Source organism: Haemorhous mexicanus, chromosome 7 (genome assembly GCF_027477595.1).
Source record: "Haemorhous mexicanus isolate bHaeMex1 chromosome 7, bHaeMex1.pri, whole genome shotgun sequence".
NCBI lineage: Eukaryota > Metazoa > Chordata > Aves > Passeriformes > Fringillidae > Haemorhous > Haemorhous mexicanus.
Genome location: NC_082347.1, coordinates 29412464 through 29430804, shown reverse-complemented (window position 1 = coordinate 29430804; position 18341 = coordinate 29412464). Strand labels below are relative to the sequence as shown.

The 18341-nt window shown below is 45.3% G+C and overlaps 1 protein-coding gene across 13 annotated transcripts in view; it reads left to right on the top strand.

Annotated features, from left to right (window-relative positions):
- BTRC (beta-transducin repeat containing E3 ubiquitin protein ligase) overlaps positions 1 to 7189 on the top strand; it is a 115156-nt gene extending 107967 nt beyond the window's left edge. For 12 of the 13 annotated variants that reach the window (XM_059851839.1, XM_059851840.1, XM_059851837.1 and 9 more), the window contains 4 exons: positions 1556 to 1666; positions 2271 to 2349; positions 5655 to 5848; positions 6857 to 7189. In XM_059851839.1, coding sequence (XP_059707822.1) covers positions 1556 to 1666; positions 2271 to 2349; positions 5655 to 5816 — 352 coding nt within the window. In that variant the 3' untranslated portion in view covers positions 5817 to 5848; positions 6857 to 7189. Of the gene's footprint in view, positions 1 to 1555; positions 1667 to 2270; positions 2350 to 5654; positions 5849 to 6034; positions 6820 to 6856 lie in introns of those variants that run through there. The other variant, XM_059851830.1, reaches the window with a different exon arrangement.
- Positions 7190 to 18341: the final 11152 nt, after the last annotated feature.

Here is an 18341-nt window from a genome sequence, read left to right as displayed (position 1 = left end):
TTGACTGGTGTGCTGTACTCAAGTGAAAACTGTTGGGCCCTTCACAGATTCCTGAAAGATCAACTTCACAGATTGAAGAATTACTTTGAGCTCCTTGTTGGCTTCAAACATGTGCATAGACCTATCCTTTCTCAGTTCTACAGTGACAAAAGCGTTCTGTTCATTCCTCTTTTGTCCAAAGTGAGAGCAGCTTGTTGTGGCAAGACAGCTGCAGTCATTATCCACCAGCCTTGGGCACACATCAACCAGATCTGGATTATTGCCTGGGGAACCTCAGGAATAAAATACATGGGGATGGTTTATCTCTTTCTTTGTCTCTCAAGAAAAAGTGCCCTGACCTCTCAGCAGCTGTACTCCTTCAAGATGTGTCACCCAGAGAAATTCCACAAACCCCCATATTTCTCACTGCAGTGAAGTTCATGCCAGTCAGAGCACTTACTGAATGAGCATTTGAGATCATTTGTGACTGCTTTCTTTCTGCTGTGTGTCAGGGAGTCAGAGCAAATATTGCTATTACAGGATTGCTGTGTGAGCAGAGCATGTCTCAGCCAGAGATGGAACACCTCTAGACAATACATGTCAACGAATTTCAGTTCTTGTAGCAAATAATCTTTTTTTATCCATGGTAATTGGGAGTCATGTCAAAGAGCTGGCAAAAGTATGGAAAACAAATAGACTTACCTCATAACTGTTTGAAGCCTTTAACTAGTTTTCAAGGTAGTGTGCAAGTGTATTTTAATTTATTCTCCATGCTGAAAATCTATCACAAGAGCTAAAACTCTGGGATGTTTACAGTTGAGAGAATAATGTATTGCTGGGCCTCTTACTGTATATTGGTTTGGGTGCCAGAACTTTTTAAAAATACTGTATTATTAGAAACAGTTCACATAGAGCCACAGGAATTATTTGAGAGCAAGAAAATAATGCATTTAAAATAATAAACACCGAGCATCCATTTTAGCTTATGCATAAGGTGCCTGGCTAACAGATTAAACATACCTTCAGGAGGAGAAATGACAAAGGAAAAGGTCTTGTTAATTCTTGTACCTCTCATCACTATATTGATAACTTAATTTGTCTCATGGAAGTCTCCAAATCAGAAATGGGCATGTAGGGGAACAGAAGGGGACACATCCCCCATGAAAGTAATCATATCAATTGAAACAAGCTGCCAAGGGGATTAGTAAATCTTCCTCTCTTAGTATCTTAAAACCAAGGCACAACACTTTTACAAACTATGAACCTCAGTAAAATAAAGTGAGGCTCGCTGTGAAGATAACTGGGAGATATCCTGTGACACTAGAGCTGTACATAGTCGACACAACTGGTTTGTGACTCATCTCCTGTGTGTTCCGGTAACATCCTAGGGTCATGTGGAAAATCATGTATCCATTTAACTGTGGGAAAAGGAGTGATGAGTGTGGTTTGTTTGTCTTTGTTGTTCCATCATAATCTTTATTTTCAAGTTTCCAATAACTACATGCAAAGACCAAATGTTTCACTGCAATGCTAAGGTATTAAAAAATTCTTAATGCTTCTTTGTACTCTCTTCCAGGCTGTGGGATATAGAGTGTGGGGCATGTTTACGAGTACTGGAAGGCCATGAAGAGTTGGTGAGATGCATACGCTTTGATAACAAGAGGATAGTCAGTGGGGCATATGATGGGTGAGGATATCAGTGCAGTCAATGCTTTGCATCTTCTGTATGTCTCAGTGTCTCCCATCTCACTTTGTGCATCTTCCATACAAATATCAGACTCTCTGTCTGTCATTCCAAGAGGACCTTTTCATGACCAGTAAATGAAAACCATGCTATAGAGCATAGCTTTCATTCCTCTTTTGAAATAAGTCCATGTGATTTGATGTGTGTGGTCCAGTTCTTGTGCTTGGTAAGAATATCTGACTGACTCAACCAGAAACTTCTTCCAGCTCAACCACTTTTAAGAACAATCTTTCCCATCTGTGGTTGTCTGCAGGACCATTTGCCATTACAGACAAGTTGTCTGCACTCCCATGTGTTTCTGTTAGTTATTACCACCTGCTTTTTATGTGTTTTACTTTATTGACAGCATATTTTTACCTCCCATCAAGTTCTATAAGCTTTACAAAGGGGAAATGCAGGAAGCAGGTCTCAAGAGCAGAAGGATTGCTGTAATTTTCCTTAAACTGGTGTATTAGCTAAGTTATACTAACAGTTATTTTTTTTTCTGTGAGTACTTGCTCTTTTCTCTTTAATACAGCCATGGTGTTTGTCTATTTTTCACCACTAGGAAGATTAAAGTATGGGATCTTGTGGCTGCTTTGGATCCCCGTGCTCCAGCAGGGACCCTCTGCTTGAGAACCCTTGTGGTAAGAGCTTTAGATAGAGGTGTTGAGGAAAGTGTGCTTGTTCAGAGCTATCTTGAGCTGTGAAAACTCAAGTCAGTTTAGCCCCAGTCTGCAGGATCTTGAAATAATTTCTAGGGGTCTGGCTTTTTTCGGTGTCCAACTTCTTCTAATTTTGCAAGTTATTAATTGCAAGCATTAAAAGTTAGAATCTCTGACCTTTTCACTCCACTCTGGACTTTTCAACAGTTTTATTCTGTGGTTTGAAGTTAATAACTGAATCAATTTTTTTACTCATACTTGGAATCCATATGCTAGTGGGTTTACATTAATCTGTAGGTACCTGATGGTGTAGTAGTAAGTTCTCTGAATTGTTGGCATGAAATTCCTTAAAAATAGTACATTCCAAATTTGAGGAACAGGAAAAAAAAACACACTTGGGATTGCTTTTAACTGCCTTTTGGGTGCTTAAAGAAAAAGCAGGACAGAAACAGACAGTGAAATCACCTTATGGTTAAACAGCAACTACTCTTTTCATGCTGTCCACTGGTTTCTAGTGCAGGTCAATGATGGGGTGGTTGAAATGTCATTATGTGAGTGTTAACAACATTCCCAGTCATGTTTAAAAATGGCTTTGCTTGGTCTTAGAATAATGTGGGAAAGTTGTGAGAAAAATGCCAGGACAGCCAAGGCCTTGGGGTGGTTCTAATAAGTGTTCCTTCACCACATTTGACCCAAAAAAAGGGCACTGTTGCTGGGGATAAAGCAAGATTTCAACCAGTACCAAAATCTCATTGAAAAATAAGTACTATATGTTTTTATTTCTTAGGTTGAAAGTGTTTGGGCAGTGTTTCAATAGGTATATGTTAGAACTTCTCCTGCTGTGGCTCATGACTGTAGCCTGTGCTCTAAAACAGGATCGTACCAAGGCTGTCTGATTTTCTAAAAGTGTGGTTACTTCTCACCAGCTGAGCTGTGCTGGCTGACCTTCTGCACACCCATCAACCACCTGAATTGCTCCTGTTGTAGATTTCACTGAAGTGCTTTACGTCACATTTGGTGCAGGCTGTGAGGTTACTGAGACTCAGTTGACAGGCAGTAAGATCATTAAGTCATGCTACCCTTTTCCAGTCATGTATTTGGACTATCAGCTACAGGATCAGAGTCAATGAGAGCTTTGGATGCCCGTAGGTGCTATGTTGCAAAACCTTCTTGTTAGCCAAATAGAAGTGCAAATAGTTTCATGGCTGAAATCCAGAAAAGCCCTTTGTCATTGGTCACCCAGTTCCAAGCTATGGAAAAACTCTGTGCCCATGAGCTCATATTCTGAGAGTCTAAGACTTAAGACTTGGTATTAGTAGTGTTCCTGCTCCAGCCTGAGACAAATGTGTGCCTAGTAACCTGTAGACTTAATTTAACTGGTGTGATTTCCTCTGCATTTTTCCAGCAGTGGACAGCCAAAGTGGCCCAGCTAATTATATTATAAATCAGAAGCGGTGGGATAGAAACACTGTAGGAATCTCAACACATGCATACTCATAAATCCCTGTTTGATAGCAATGGAGGGGGCCAAAAGCAGGGTGGGGAGCAGAGGAAGCTGCTGTGGTGCTTTTAGGACTTTAATGACAACAGGGTGTCCTTATACCCGCTTACCCATGCTTTGGTGTTTTTTCCTCTTCTCTCATCCTCCAAAATTAAACCTGGCTGCACAATGAACATCATGAGTCTCCTGCTGCTTATGTTCAATTTTCAAACAGTAGGAGGAAAGTGCACAGATAACAAATGTTCGCTGCATGCCAGGTCCCTTCCAGTTTTGTCTTCCGTTAGCTGGAACAGTGGCCACATGAATTTGACAGAAGCTTTCCATGAACAGAATAAGCTCACGGTTCAGCTTTGCTTATGACATGAACAGTCCAGGTAGGGCAGCCTTACTTAGACCACAGTGACTGGGATCAAAAAGAGAGTTTTGAAAAGAACTTTTGAAAGTACCTCTCCCTCTCTCTCTCTCTCGCTCTCTCCCCCCACCACCATCTCAGTGAATAATCCATTAGTGGATCTGACTGTTGTAATGATACTTTCTGGAAGAACTTCTTTACTGCTATGACACAAAATCTGGAAAAACACTTCCCTTAAAAATAAGTGGGAAGACAGAAACTCATAAGGTGTTTATAAAACAAACTCAAGTTAGAAGATTAAAAAGGTTCCATTGATTAGAAAGTCTAAAAAATTTATCTTAGAATCTGGCTTACATTTGCATTTATTCTTAGATAATTTTGATTTAAAGATTCAGAAATTCACTTTAAAGCATCTGTTGTTCTTTGTAAACTGAGCTGTATTTTTGTAGTCTTGTGCTATAAGACAAAGATTTCCCCTTTAGTAACTAGCAATTCTCTTTTGCCTAAATGTTCAGTATTAAAGTAGATTCAGTATTAAAGTATTTTAAGACATGTTTTTTCCCTGACCCTCAGAATCCCCTTACAATGTGTGAGCACTAAAGAGAAATGTGTGTTCATGGAAGAGACAGGGCTCACCGTCACTGCACAGTTTCTGTTCCCTGGTGACCAAGGAGGAAGCCACTGCTCTTGGAGTGTCGTGCGCACCAAGAGAAAATAGGCAACACACAAGTGAAAGCAGAGTGGATTTGCTCTGTGAAATCCAGGATCTTGCCATTGCCTCCTGTTAATTATGATCTGAACTCTTGCCAAATTGTCATGCCATTTCCACTCAGCCTCAGAGCAGAATGCAAACTGCCTATAAAGAATGCCCTTTCTAGATCATATTTTCAGAACTGCTTAGGAGGAATTACTGCTGTGTCACTGGACTTTACAACAAGCTCCTCAGTGTCCTCCAGTGTTAAGCTGTTCCCTCTTCAGCAGTGGTAATGATGCCAGATCTTGAATGCAAAGTTCTCATCTCTTACCCTGTAACCTACTGTACCTGGGAATGCTGTAATTTCAGGAGGGAGTTTTGCCATGGAATAAGGAAGACAGTGCACCTGTCAGACTCACCAGATGGAATTATGTGGGGAGGGAGTTCGGTTTGTTCTGCACGGTGGGTGTGTGTCTAATACTGGGATTTCAGGAGTAGTGAGACAACTGTATTGTAAGCTTCCTGCAAGTCAAGTACTCAGATGTTTTCCTTGTACTCAGACTTTTCCTTGAGGGAGCGTTTAATTTATGCTCTGGGATGGTGATGCACAGTGTGTCATCTGGGGTTTACTGACAAATTAATGTGACACCAAAATCAAGCCTAGGTTCATCTTCCCTACTCCATCCCAGGTATCAGCTAGTTTGCAAAGTAAAATGCTCTGTCTCCCACTGGCATTTCAGGAGCATTCTGGAAGAGTCTTTCGACTTCAGTTTGATGAGTTCCAGATTGTCAGCAGCTCACATGATGACACCATCCTCATCTGGGATTTTCTGAATGACCCAGCTGCCCAGGCAGAGTCCACTCGTTCCCCGTCCAGAACATACACCTACATCTCCAGATAAATAACACTACACTGTACCTCACACTCGCACAGGTAAATAAAAAAAAAAAAAACTTTAAAAATAAGGTGAGGCTCAAAGGTGACACTGTAGTGTGAGCCTGCTGTTTGAATAACTGGCTGGGTTTAGCAGTGTTTGTCATCTTGGTTATATGGTAATTACAGTGTCCTGTAAAAGGACAGGAATTGTTCTGGTACCTTAGAATAGGGACTTTATTTTAGGATTTGTGACATGTGGTGCCTGTGACTCCCCCTGAAGAACTCCTCCTCCTCTGTCCATCATCATCAATAATTAAATCAGTTATACTGCTGTCCAGAAGGAAGAAGGGTTTCTGCAGAGCGAGTAGAGCAGCTGCTGCCTAACAAGAGGATGCAGATGGCCTGACCCTGGGCAGTTGTCACCAGGCAGGAGGGTTTTGCCAAGAACCTCCCTCTGAAGTGATGACCATTCTCCTCACTCTGCAGCAAGCTGATTCAAGATTACAGTTTGGCTAGGGGAGGAGACACTGAAGCACAAGCCCAGGCAAATTAAATCGAGATGCAACAATGTGCAAAATAATTTATGGATGGGGCCTAGCCCTTGTTCTCTCTTGCATGGCATGGATGTTAAATTATTCATATCAGAGCCTGGTTGGTTTGCTCATCACCTTTTGTCATGGCCAGCACGGTTTGGGGAGTACAAAATATTTCATATGTTTGGGTCAGCTGTAGAGTGAATTTGATGCATATGAGTGAAGTGGCATAACATGATTGCCTGTGTGGGTGGGTACAAGCACAATTACTGTTAATAGCAGTAAACATAAGAGAGAAGAATGACAGAAGAGCTGACAGGCTTCTGCAAAGGGGTGTCCACAGTGACATTTTCCCACGAAAGTGCTCTGTCATGGGACACATCCCATATTCTGTTTGGTAACTGTACAGTGATGCTCTGGACCTGTCAGATCTTGATTTTCTCACACTCTGGTCAATCAGATGCTATTTTAAATCATTAAAAGGCTTAATATGAATGGGGTTTGTTTGGTTTGTTCTGTGTTTTGTTCCCAGGACTCATTTAAGCTGCAGTATTTAAATGCCAGGACAAAAGAACTATCCACGTAACCAATACTTGCTGAAGAGAGAGGCTCTCAGACTTGTTTCTGGAACAAAGTTGGCATGCGGTTGATCTCAGACAGGGTCTACTCAGCGCGGCTGACTGCTAAAGTGCTGCTATATCAGAAGATGACTTTTATCTTTCATGAACAGTTAACATTTTTAAACCTTCCCATCCCTTTCTTCCTTCATTCCCCTCTTCATGTTCACTCTTCCCTTTACCCCATTTGATTCCCCTCCAAGCCCAGTCACCAATGTCCTATGAATATATTTAAGATGTCGCCAGAATGTGTTGCTTTGCTGTTAAGCAGAAGACTTACAGCCACAGTGCATCCTGCTGAGAGTCACTTCAGGGTGGGTGGGTGGGTGGGGAGGCTGCTACTCTCAGGCTGAAATCAATATCCATTGCTAGGCCTTTGAAAAAGCATTCAGCTCTGAAGAGCAGCAGAAACACTTATAACAGCCAGACCATCATCCCCCCCAACCCCAGCTTCCCTGCGGCTTTTGGCTGTTCTAACTGCAGACTTATTTTTTGTGGAGAGAGGACCATTGAAATTTGACTATTATGAGCCAAATCCATCTCTTTCCTCTCCTGCCTGCTATGCTAACCCTTTGGAAGCTGGATGTGTATTGTAGTCTCCCCTTAACATCGGCTTTGCTGGGGAATGCTAGTCAATGAAAAGTTAAACTCTCTCCTGCCAAAGTCCCAAGCATGATGAACTGGGGCTGAGATCCTGTCCACCCCCACCCCAGGTGAACTGTTGGCCCAGGACAGTATTTCACTAGCAAAGGGATTGTCTGTACCATCTTCCTACTGCTGTTCTCCCTGAAGACAGTATGTTGCTGATGGCTTATGAATCATTCTGTAAACTGGAGAAAGTTTGAGGCTGGGCTAAGAAGGAAAGCTGGACATTGCTCCTATTTGTCCATTCCTTCTCCCTCAGAGAGGCTGTAGATGGGTACTGGAAGAGAGAGCTGTTAAAAATTTTCATGGAGCTCTCAAGTGCCCCCCTAGAGTGGACACACTACACAAACATTCTGGCCATGACTATAAGAGTTTGCCTCACTTCAAGGAGTAAATGCACACCCTGGAGATGGTGGTTGAGTAAAATGAGTTGGCCATGAGGACAATCATTGCATTTAGCAATGACTCCAGGCCAGTTCTGCAGCATTTTTGGGACTGGCTTTGCTAGAAGGGATTGAGGAGTTTTTGGTCTGCTTCTGTAATCTATGTACTGCCTTGCAGTTTAGGGACACAGGCTGATTAGTCCTTTTGCTGATAGCTGAGATGGGTCTTTGCTTTCTGGCTGAGACTTCTGCTAATTGTCATTGTTTAGAAGACAAAAATAGCCCTGAAGAGTAGGTACATGAGAAACAATTCTGCATGTCTGACCTAGACAGAGGTCTGGGGGTAAACAGCTCTCTTCACAGAGCTGGAACAAATTGCAGCTGGCCTGCATTTAGATTAGAAATTACTCTGTAAATCAGTCCCTGGCCATTCCAGGTTTAGGCCCAGATCTTCTGCTGTAGGTATGGAAAAATCTCCACTGCTTTAGTGGGGAGTTGCTCTAATCCCACAGTAGGAAATCAAGGTCCTTTGTCTATGGGCTGGAGGGCTGCCTGCTAACTGGCTTTAACACCCTCTGAACTTGGCAGATGGGATTTTTTTATAAGTATTTCTCATCAACTTCACTTTGCTGGGGAAGCTGTTGCATTGTTTCTAATTGCTTGGGATGCGCTTTTTCCACCAATGAAATCTAGCAAGGAGCTGGTCCAAGAGTCCCCAGAGAGCAGCCCAGAGGCTTGAATAATTTAGGTGATAGCTAGGACAGACAAGAAGGCAATGGAGTTAGGGAGGAGGGCAAAGCTAGTTCTTGGGTAGTACCTAGTGCATTTCCTGAAGCCTGTGGGCAGCAGTGTCAAGCATCTCAGAGCATGTGATGACACTCCTTTTTTCTGTTTGAACTATTACTGTAAAAGAGTCAAACAGGTTAACAACTCTGCTCAGGTAACAGTGACAGAGTGACTTACCTCTGCAGAGTCATAAATAAGTTCTAAGTCACAATGTTTATCCACAACTAATTTTAAGTCCAGGAAGGCTGTTTTGGCTTTCAGGCAGCTCTACATATCATGAATACTGCAGTCCCAAAGCCAAGGTGGCAAGGGAGCAGAGAGAATCAAAGTTCACATCCCAAACTTTGTTGAATTCAAGTTCTGAGTCTTAATACTATTTTAAGTGTCTCTCTAAGTTCGTGTACTACAAGGCCTGCAGCATGGCTGCATATCAGCAGGGGTTTATACAACCTTGGGTGAAGATTTAATAATTATTTTCCCTCAGTTTTGTCATCCTCTGTCTTTTCCATTTCTGTTACTGTAGAAAACAATGATCTGTTACTCCAGCTACTGAAGGCTGCAGAACTTCCTAATATTTTAATTACATCTTTGTGGCCAACACCTTCAAGAATCTGTTGTATTTTTGCTGGTTGAGAGAATTTGGGAGAACTGGCAGACTGGCTGGCCAAACACAAGAGATACCACTGCAAATTGTCCTTGGCTGTCATAGCCCTGCTGCTCTATGCTGCTATTCTGTCTTCAAGTGGTACCATACTTGATACTCTGCTGTATAGAGCTCGTTAAGGTACATTTAGCAAGCAACTGCTGGAATCCATTTTTGGCACGTGGTTAGAAAGGTGTGTCACCCTCAGGAAGGGACTGTGTGTAGGTACTTCAGACAGGACTGCAGAAGGGTGAGGATTCCTACCCCACTCCCCAAGTTGTACAAATTTTCTGATGGCTAAGAAGGAAACTGAAGTTAACTGATCTAACTTGAACTTGAAACTGCCACAGCCTGACATTTGGTGGTGTTTATTGTGCACCCAGGGAGGACCAATCTGGTAAGTAGATCTCCCAATGTCAGAAGAAAGTGGCTTTTTCAAACTCCCTTCCCTTAGGATATGTGTGCATGTGTGTGTGAGTGTTCAAGAGTGCATGTGAGAGAGAGGTTTCAGCATGAACAGGGTGGATAATCCCTCAACAAGATTGGAGTAATTGCAGAGTTTATAATGAAAAGAACTAGAACATGCCTATAGAAAGGAGGTAAAAAAGGGCTGGAAGTGTCTGTGGGCTTTAAGTGTTGCACATTGCTTTGAAATGAAATACCTCTGCTGCTTAGAGATCGTCACTTCTCCCACAAGTAGGAAGCTCATGCTAGCCTTCCACCTTGGATTATGGGATGGAAAGTACTGGACATATGGGACAATCTGTTGTGGCCACACCATCTCCTGCGTGTGACTCCTTTCCAATAGGGCACAGTTTTGCTGCAAATATTTCTCGTCCTTAGAGGAACACAGCTTGCTTTCAAATATGCAAATAGAAAATGGCATGAAGGAGATTGCAGTGAGATAACTTCTACAGATGTCTCCTCTGGAGCAGCTCCCTCTGCTCCCTGTTAACATTCAAGGACAGACACATCCACTGTTGGAATGGAAGGATTCAGGTGACAAGTTGAGAAGTCTGTGATCATCAGAAACATTGAAATGCTTTACACTTGTTTCTAAACTGGAAGCTGACTTGGACCACCATGCTCTACCTACCCGCCTCCTGCTCCAAAGGATCCTTTTTCTTGGGTTGGTTTTTTTTTTTTTTTTGAACACTGAAAAAGCTGGAGAGTATCATGCATATTTCTCCACTCCCAGGTATGTGTATCTGCCCCTTCCACATGTCCCTTCCTCAGTCTGAGCAGAGCTCCAGGCTTGGTTCTGAGATTTTTGGCATCCCACCTCCATTGGGAAGCACCTCTCTAGATTGGGCTCTTGCCTGACTTTGTTAGCTTTCTTTAACATGATTTTATATCTGCCTTTTGTGGCTTATTATTCCTTAATTCACTGGGAAAGGGCAATATTTGCATTTAATAAATCACAAATACTAGCAGCTCTCCTTTGCTAGAGAAGGGAACAAGAAGGAATGTCCAGCCTTCCTACTGCAGGCTTGCTCTTAACTGTGGGAGGAAAAGGAGGAGATGACCTAAGTGGTTGAAAAGTAGGCATATGTGGGGATGGTGCTGAAAACAGATCTTTTAGCTTGTGTAGTTGGCTGTGAAAAACTGAGGTTTTCCATGATCAGAAGTCATCAGGAGGTGATCAAGTAAGGCCTCCAACTGTTGAACTTGCCAGTTGATGCCCCTTTTAGGATGCAGTGGAGACAGAAGGAGAAAGGGATGATCTAAGCTATGCTTGCCAAGAGAAGAATGAGGTTTGCCAGGGTCTCCAAGTGGCATGCATGATGCATTTGACATGCTGAGCTTTGCCCTACTGTTCCCCCCAAAATGATAAGCATCAACTTCCCAGAAGGAGGGGGGAAACAGCAAGTGACCCAGCTGTCCTCAAAGGAGGTCTCCATATGAAATTTGTTTATTCTGCTGGGAACTGGATTGATTGGCATGAGGGGGTTACAGTCTTTCTGCCCCCACTTTTTATTCAGAGATGGGAGCAGCAGGTCCCTTGGGTGTGTTCCTTCTCCAAAATCCCAGTAATTGGTTGAGAGGAATGGCTACCTGCTGAGACTGAGCATTTGGTTTCCCCTCCATTCCCCCCTTGCCTCATTTTTTTAAAAGATGAGGTGTAGCCAAACTACTGGGCAAAACTCCCAAAGCAAATCCCATGGGGGAGCCTTGGCACACTGCCAGAATCATCCTTGAATCCAGAATCATCCATGACCTGCCAGGTCATCCTTTGACTGGTCAGAAAACTCTTCCCATGACTTTGTGCTTGTTCCCAAAGATCGCTGGGCTTCCACATATCTTGTCCAGCATGGGAGCTGGCAACACTGGTTGATCCTTGGGGATGTTAAGATAATACTCTCAAAATCAGAGGGATTCTGATGTACATGGACATGCAGCAAGCCCTTTAGATACTATAGACAACTCCTAAATAAGTCCCTTTTTTTAATAGCCTATCAAGAGATACCTTGATTTCTGCTCAAGCAGGAGCCAAGTGCAACTGTGGCCAGAAAATCAGCGTGAAATACAGGTCTTCATCACAGAGCAGCTGTGATCATTCCTGCACAATGAACAGTTTTTTGCCTTCACAGGCAAAGTGTTTTAACCTCCTGGCACTGGAGCACTGGTTTACCTCTGAGCAAAACTCCATGTACAGGAGGCAGGTCAGTGGGCCACTGTTTGCAGTGGCTTTTACAAGGAGCTACCTATGAAAATTTTTGGACAATTCAATATGAAAATCTGGAGCTGCTTTTGAGTGTAAAACTTTGCTTTGCCTACTGTGTCTTTATCATGCGAGGCACTGCAGGACTTAGCCTAGCCCCAGTTTTAGCATGGCAGAACAAAGTGTGGACCTCAGCAAAGTGTATTGTCCTGTTTCTTCCTGTCATTTTCCATCACTGCATTTATGAGAGCTGCATGCCAGCCAGGCCAGCCTGTGCTGCATCACTCCAGCCTGCTCAGGCTGGGGGGGCTGTGGAAGTGGGAGAGGTGAGAAAGAACATGGTTTCTCCAGAGTTTTCTGTTTGTTACTCTGCTATATTTGTTATCTGGATTCTTAAGTAATGAGTGCTTTGAATTTTGTGATTATGTTACGGTGATGTGTAGTTAATGTACTAATGTTCACTTGAGCTAGGATCATGGTAACAGTGTGGTTTGTTTTTTTGTTTTTTTTTTTTAACTGTTCAGAAAATAACTTAAATACAAAGATTAAGCTGTGAATCTCTCCTGTTTTCCTTTTTGGGGGAAAGATGCTGTCAAAATACCAATCCTGTATCTTCCTCAAACCATGTGTGTGGGTCACACTTCTGCTACACATGTACCATACACAACATCTGCAGTGTGAACACCTGGCAGTGCTGGGGATGAAAGGTGGACAGCTCTGCCCCAAGCCTGAGGTGGATGCAGCTTCACTGGACACAGAGTCTGCAGTAGCCAGTCCCACCTCAGAGCTGCTGCCCATTGACAAATGCAGCATAAAAGACTGCCCTGGCAGTCAGAAAAAAAACACTCCTAAAACCACAGCATACTTTTTAATTAACACTCTCTCCATTCATAGTTAATGGCCTCTGGCTGGGGCAGATGAGTCTGCCCTGTGAGCCAGAGAGTGGATGTGACTGACAGAGAAGAGTTGGAGCCATCCTGCCCATTAAAAAAGTGGGGGGGAAAACCTGTAAAGACTTTGTGTTTTTCTGGGTACTGTTGCAAGATCCTGGTAGGAGAAGCACAAATTTGTTTTATAAGCTAATCAGAATCCTGCTGTTCAATAATGAGTGAGTAATTGACATATCACAGCACCACCACGCAGCTCCATGGCTGGGGATGATTCCACGCTCACCGCTCGCCCAAATCAGAAGGCAAGCACCCTCGCCCTCAGAATACCTTCCTCTTAAAAGTGCTCCTTGGATAGCAGCCTTGGATCTTCCCATTTGACTTAACAGCCCCTTTTAAAACAAAGGCCACCGCAGTTTTAAGATCCTGACTCCAGGGGTGGTCAGAAAACAAACAAAGCCCTGCACTCCCGACATCTCTCTCCCTGCTGGCTCCATTCTTGGGAGCCAGCAGGGGACTGGAGATTGGGAAGGCTCCTGCTTTTCTCAAGTGCTGGGAGCAGGATTCTTGTCACTTCCAATCTCCATCTCTCTTTCTGACAGGGTTCCCAGCAGCCCCGTGCTTTATTTGGCAAGGCTTTGGTGTTTATATATGTGTGTGTGTGCACACATATATAATCAATATTTTATATACATACTTATATGTAATATATATATTTGCACCGCTTTAACCTTTTCTGTTCCCTCTCTGCTATTTCCTCTCATCCAATAATAGATTTGGAAGAGGAGTTGCAGTGACAGGCTACATCCATTGTTTTGGATTGGTCTGTAACAGAGAATGCAGCTTGATTTCAACAACCTGTGAGTGCCAGCACACACAAATGAGACCCCTTCCATACCGACAGTCCCAGTTGTCTGTGTGTACCTAAACAACACACATACTGCCTGCTCCCATGAGAAACAGGTTCTCTTTGTGGATTATTTCTAGATGTTCCTTAGATAGTCCTTCCCCTTCTTCTCCTTGATGTTTAAAGATGAGAATCAGGGTCTTTATTCCAGATTTCTAGGACTAGGACAGTGCTGTCCTGCAGGGCATTAGCTGAAAAATTTCTCCCAGAAAATCTGGACCAGAATCCAAAAACTCAAGTACTAAAGAGAGTCTTTGAGAAAGAAAAGCAATCTCAATTGTAAATTTCCACTGGAAAAGAATGAACAGCTTATCTTAAATAGATTCAGTGGTTAATTACCCTTTCTGTTTAAAAATGTGTGCCTTATTTCCACTTCAAATGAAGAAGGAAAGTAATGTTTGCCATAGCTTCAAATTAACAGCGTTTGATCAATCTACAGCTTTAAAATGAAATCTTCTCTTGTTTGGTGGTTTTTTATTGTTGTCTTATATACATGCTTTCAAGAGTATAGTAAGGTACTTTTTGGAAAGGAGGAATTGGCCAGCATAGATTAGCTAGGCTAGAAAGAATGTAATTCTTACAATAACTGTTTAGGATGAGTTTAGCAATTGGTGGTTTGAAGAGGATGATGAGCTCTCAGGAGAGGAGGCAGCATGGCCACGGAAACAAAAGGCCCTGAGCAGACAGACGTGCTGTAATGCTGCCATATATTTCTGTGGGTGAGCTGCCTGTCCTGGGAGTAAGGCTGGCTCCAGCAGTGTCCTGGCCCCTTTTGTTCCAAGGCAGCGTGTGGCACAGCTTCCTGTGCAATGGCACACGTCAATGCCCAGGATATAGAAATGATTTAATGTTTTGAATAACAAGATGGAAATAAGGAGGGAATAATAAGGTGGAATAAGAATAATTTTTAAAAAAGGAAAACTAAGCTGCTGCATGCACTCTCCCATGCAGTGGGCTGCAGCCATTAGAGATCTCAGTCCGACCCCTTTGCCAGCTGATGTAAAATAATGAAGCCACAGGGGCTAACTCCTTAGCTAAACAGCTGGTTCCCCGTAGGGTTAAAGCGCCCCAGGCAAGCAGTCTCAAGGCCGGATACCTCAGCCCTTCGGGGGCTGAGTGCCCTAGCCCAGACTACCACACAGCCATGGCCTCTTAGCAAGCTCAGTGATTGTCAGCTCTTAGTGATATCAGCTCTTTTATGGTTTCAGCTTTTAAGCTTGCTAGAGTGTCTCTGGCTGGCCGTAGCTTCTATGAAGGCAGACGAAGAGAGAGGAGAAGGTGGCTTCAGAGTGTTCCACGATGGTTTATTCTGAGGGTCTCGCGAAGGGTCCGAATGCAGCTCTTCTCTCAAAATGGGCCAAGACAGCCCCTTTTATAGGGTTAGGGAGGATTGAAAACTGACCAATAGTAAGGGTTAGGGAAACTAGCCTGTGGGGTCACAGAGAGATAAGCAGGACTGGAGGACCAGAGTGAGGACTTCTGGTTCAATTCCTATGACTCAGCAAATACCTGTCTCTAAACATTTCTCCACGGAGCCATAGCCAGCCCTGTGCCTGCTACAAGCTGATCCATGCCCAGCAGTGCATATCTGTGAGCACCAGCCACTTTGCTTTACCCTAAAAGAACTTAGACCATATTCATTATAACCCCAAGAAAGATACTCTTTGTTTCACATCCATGTTACCTTCCCATCCTGAGCTTTCTCTCCAAAATTATTTGCTGACATGCACCTGGCTGGTAGGAGCTGCTAGAAATCTCCAAACCCACAGAGAGGTTGCTGAGCTGTGAGGCTGATCAGCCTCACCACTGAGGAGGATAAGGAATATGACCAGGGACACCTGGGCTGGAAAGGTCTCACCTGTCCAGGTAAATAGCCTTCCTGCAGATGGAGAACAGTCAGATGGGCTTTCCAATGCAACGAGGCAGGCACAGCAGCCTGAGCAGGGCTTTCACTGGGGAAGCCCTGTGAAAGCCCATCTGACTTCCTTGTGGAGGCCACTGTGGTTTGAAGAAACTTAAGCCCCTTGTTAACATCACACAGCTGATGTGTCCAAAACTCCCTGTGCCATGCTCCAAGCACTTTGCTGGCATTTACCAAGGTGGATCAAGGAAGGCTTTCCTCCAAGGGGCGGTAAGGTGGGGAGGCTGCCAGACCATTTCTGTTTCTGCAGTGTCACCTCCCAAAGGGCAGCCCTGGCAAACTGCTCTGACCTTCGGAGCGGGGCCGATGTCTGTGAGCAGCTCTGCCTACCCAGCCCGTGCTGCCCAGTTCCCTCTCCTCCAGCACAGGGAAAGGAGTCAGTGGCTGCTAAGCTATGCATCTTTTTGCCTTTGCATGAGCTGCTTATTGCTTCCTCATGGAATTTATCTAGTTTGGATTAGATGGTGCTGGGCAAACCCCTAGAACCAGCACTGGGACCACATCCTTTCCAAGTGATTTCTGTCTCATCTTGAAAAAGGGGACAGACCTCCCAGTGGGGAGCTGTCAGCTCAGGGGAAGCCCTCAGGTGTTCCAACTGCTTCTCCATCCTTGTAGCCTCAGCAAATGCCATCACTCTGCAGGATGTGTGCTGGGACCAGCTACACCTGCTGCTCTGCCTCTGCCGGTTCTCATGGGTTTCTTTGTGTGCCTCACACACTGTGTCAGATGCCTTGAGGAAAGGAGCTGTGTGAGCATCCCATGACATGGAGTGCTGGGACAGGACAAGGACAGCCCCAGTGCTGTGCCTGGAGTCTGGGGCAGGAGCGGGACAGGAGCTCTGGGAGTGACGATGAGTGGGGATCAGGGTGGTTTATGGGCTCACAGCCACTTTCCCAGCTACAGAGAACATTATAGCCAGGGATACCTTGCATGGAGGCAAGGGAGGAATGCCTGTAAAATGTGGAGACAAGCTCCCTTGCAGCTCAGAGCAGTGGCTGTTTCTCACCAGCCCTGTCTATCGTGTGCCACTATCACCAGGTCAGGTCACAGGAGTGTCTCCAATTAACCCAGCCCTGGTGAGCCTTAATTGGCACTCCAGGCTCTCCTCCCCCCCCTTCTTGCCCTTCTTGAGTTTCTCACCTCTACATCTGCTGCTAAGCCTTTGCTCCCAGCATCCCAGCCGCTGCTGGGAATCAGTGACCATAACCCATATTTACTCCCTAAATAAAGGTAGCAGCCATTCCCTGGCTTGGAGCTGTGTCCTGAAGATGTCCCTGCTTGGTGCCCAGCATCAGGCTGTGTGGCAGGAGGAGGGGCGGTGGCTGCAGGGATGAGCAGGGGGCCTGGGGACAGGTATGGGCTTCAGTGCAGAGGAGCTGGGAAGTTCCAGGAGGGTTTTTTGGTAGGTACTTGCTAGGAGAGTACCAGAGTGGGGGAGAGATGGCTGCTGCTGTTTCCTCTTTCCAGTGCTCATTCCAGAGACCACTGGACACATTTAACCCTCCACATGCTGCTCCCAGAGGTGAGCCATGTACCTGAATGACCAGAGTTGGAGCAGGCTGCAGGACACAGCATGGCCTGGCTCATCATCCTGTCCCAGGTCTGCTGCTTTGCTTGGGGTGAGTCCTGGGCATGTTTAGGGCTGCCCTGCAGCACTGCAGGTGCTTTGGGCATGGCTGGGACCCACAAGCTGCATGTTCTCTTGCTGAGTCATCTCACCCATGGTTAGGTGCAATAAAATGGATCTTCGTCCTGCTGCTCTGGAAATGAACCAGGACCATCCCCTGAAGGACTGAGACTCCCGCAGGTCTCCCCCACTGTGGCACTGTCACCAAGGTCCCTGCAGCCACTCAGCAACACCTGCACAAAGGTAAAGGTGATGCCCTGATTCCTGATGTGAAGAAGCCAAATCTGGGAAAGACACAGGAACTCTGAGCAGGGGCCAACCCTGGTTAAAATGAACACTGGCAGGCTGGCAAGGGCTGGTGGCTGGGGGAGAGGCCCGATGCTTTCAGGAAGAGCTGGAGGCTCTTGTGCAGGGGGGAGACTAGAGCTGGAACATCCTCCGTGGGAGAATGTGGTGCCTGGACTCTCCCACAGCCCAGACAGCCCGGCTGGGGCTGGCACAGCAGGCCTGGGGGTGCCCGTGAGGCTCTCCCAGCTCTGCTCTGCTCTCCTGGCCCCGCGAGACCGTCCCGAGTGGGGCCAGCCTGTCGGGACCTGTCCCTTTTAAGCCCTTGGAGCTATTGCCAGCAGTGGCTTAGTGGGGTCCCCATCCTTTCAACTGGCTGTTCGGCAAATTAAGAGCTTGCTATTAGGCTGCTAATTAAAGGCACTTCATTAGCAGCAGGGGAGGCAACTCCTGGCCGCAGCAAAATTGGATTCCTCTGAGCTGCCATGAGCCGATTCTCTCCTCCCTGGGGCTGGGGGCTGTGTCCCACCGTGTCCGGGGAAGGCAGCTGCCTCCAGCCATGGCTGTGGGCTACCAGCCTCTTCCCGAGCGCGGGGGATGGGGCACATCTACCCCCGGTGGGAGAGGGGCCGGAGGTGATCGGGATGTTGGGTG